The sequence below is a fragment of the Bos indicus x Bos taurus genome, chromosome 10 (assembly GCF_003369695.1).
Source record: "Bos indicus x Bos taurus breed Angus x Brahman F1 hybrid chromosome 10, Bos_hybrid_MaternalHap_v2.0, whole genome shotgun sequence".
Lineage (NCBI taxonomy): Eukaryota > Metazoa > Chordata > Mammalia > Artiodactyla > Bovidae > Bos > Bos indicus x Bos taurus.
The window spans coordinates 17464317-17466437 of NC_040085.1; the positions used below are offsets into that span (position 1 = coordinate 17464317).

The 2121-nt window shown below is 41.2% G+C and overlaps 1 gene segment (V, D, J or C); it reads right to left on the reverse strand.

Moving 5' to 3' along the window:
• Window positions 1–775: 775 nt before the first annotated feature.
• LOC113899360 lies at window positions 776–1243 on the reverse strand. The segment is given in 2 exon segments: window positions 776–1035; window positions 1195–1243. Coding segments are annotated over 2 exon segments (309 nt in total).
• Window positions 1244–2121: the final 878 nt, after the last annotated feature.

The window sequence follows — 2121 nt, forward strand, 5'->3', positions numbered from 1 at the left end:
TTGATGATGATATCAGTTTGCAGCTGCCCTGGGATTGTAAATGGGAGCCCTGAACTGCAATCTTTGAAGTCTCACCCACGGAGAGGACTCTTTTCATAATTGGGACTTCAGATGGGCTGTGACCTGGGACTTCCCAGTGCTGAAAACTCTCAGGTCTGGGTATTGACCTCCATCCAAGTCTGGATGTTGGTCAAAACCGAATTTGGTGATGTACCATAGATAATTCTCCAATAAACACCTATATTACTTATTTGTATATAACAAATGGCTCATTTTGTTAACAAATCCTTTGAACCTGAGATAAAAGTGAAAACTTTTGGTAAAACATGAATAAATTGAAATGAAAATCCAACAATTCACACATATTTTTACTGATTTGTAATTCAGACATTTCTGAATGTCCTCAGTCAATTCTTCTAGCTCATACTAATCACTACATGGCAAGGATTTTATGTGGCTAATTTTTGTCCTGAATACATAATTTTACATTTTTAATAAATAAATAATTTAAACCTAAATTTTAGGGATAAGGATTTTTTTATGAATGATAGCTCTGAATATGGCCTCTGAACCTAGAGAACTATTTTCTTAGAATGAATATCTTCTCTCTAACCCTATGCCTGTGCAGCCCTAATTGCTTCCTGTCTGTGCTGCCAACTCCCTGCCCTGGTCCCCACAGCAGGTGGAGAGGGCCCTGGATTTTCGTGCAGGTCCTTCCTACACACACTCACTGTGGGTCTCTCAGTGCACAGAAATACACTGCAGAGTCCGCCAGTTATGAGGCTGAGATGACAAGTGTGACAGATTTTCTTGCTTTCTGGAAGTTCAATGAGTAGCGACCTTCTGTGGCATTTTGCTGGTTAGAAGAATCCTGACGAATAAGGAGAATCATCCCCCCACTGCTGGGCTGCTTGTACCAGAATAAACTATAACGTGAATCACTGGTGTCATACTTGCAGTCCAGGGTCACAGCTTCCTTCTCCTGCCCTAATACTTGTGGTTGGTCTTGAGTTACCTTCTGGGCAATAATGGATCCTAAAGAAAGAAAATAGAATCAGAACTTTAGGAATAAGTGGTATGGAATAAAGAAATCCTATTTTAGACCCCACTTCTTCCCAGGGTTCCCATAAGACTGCCTGTTCCGCCAGTCCTTAGGTCACAGAGGAGGCACAGTGCCACCGGGACCATCCTTACCTAAACACAGTGAAGCCACGACCACTTTCAGAAGGCTGGAGAGAAGCATGTTTCAGCTCTTCCACTAGATGGAAAATATCTTCTTCTTCAATGTCAAGGCCTTGCAAGGTGAGCCTGACAGGGTGAGGGAAGAGTTGCTGGGCATGTGCTGCTGCTGCCCCACAACAGGAAACAGGGGTTTCCTGGAGTAGCAAGTTGATGTGGCTCATGTCAACTTCTCTATGGACCAGGAGAGTGTCTCACTGACCCCAAATTTCCTTTTGCATTAACCAGCTCTTCAGTTCAGTTCAGTCAGTCGCTCAGTCGTGTCTGACTCTGTGACCCCATGAATCGCAGCACGCCAGGCCTCCCTATCCATCACCAACTCCCGGAGTCCACCCAAACCCATTTTCAGTTGATACCAATTACATGTGAAAATAAAAACAAGTCAAATTTGATATTGAAAGGAAGAGTGATAATTTGACTAACTACTATGTTCAGCTGTTGCATCTATGATGGAACTTGTTTTAAGATACTGCATGTAATGGATTATGGAAACAACATAAGATGTAATGATCATTTATCCTCATATCTACATATGCTTTTTTCACTTAAGATAGAAAATAAATTGCTTTATGAAAAGAAGAAAAATCTGTTTGTGTTAATTACTGCAGCTTTCTCAACCTACATATCAATATAGCAATCACTATAATTCTTCACCACAACATCTGTTCAGTTATCTAATTTGGGACTTAATAGTAGGAGAAAAGATAATCTCCCTTTGCAGAAGGCTAGGATGAGTCTCACAGACATGGAGTCCTGTCACAGTGGTCCCTTTCTCTTCTCTATTTGTTCTGACAGCCCAGGTCTGTTCAGAGAGGGCAAATAGATGCTAGATTTTGGTCATCAGGTTATCAAACCTTTGAATTTATATTGTTCCGATTAATT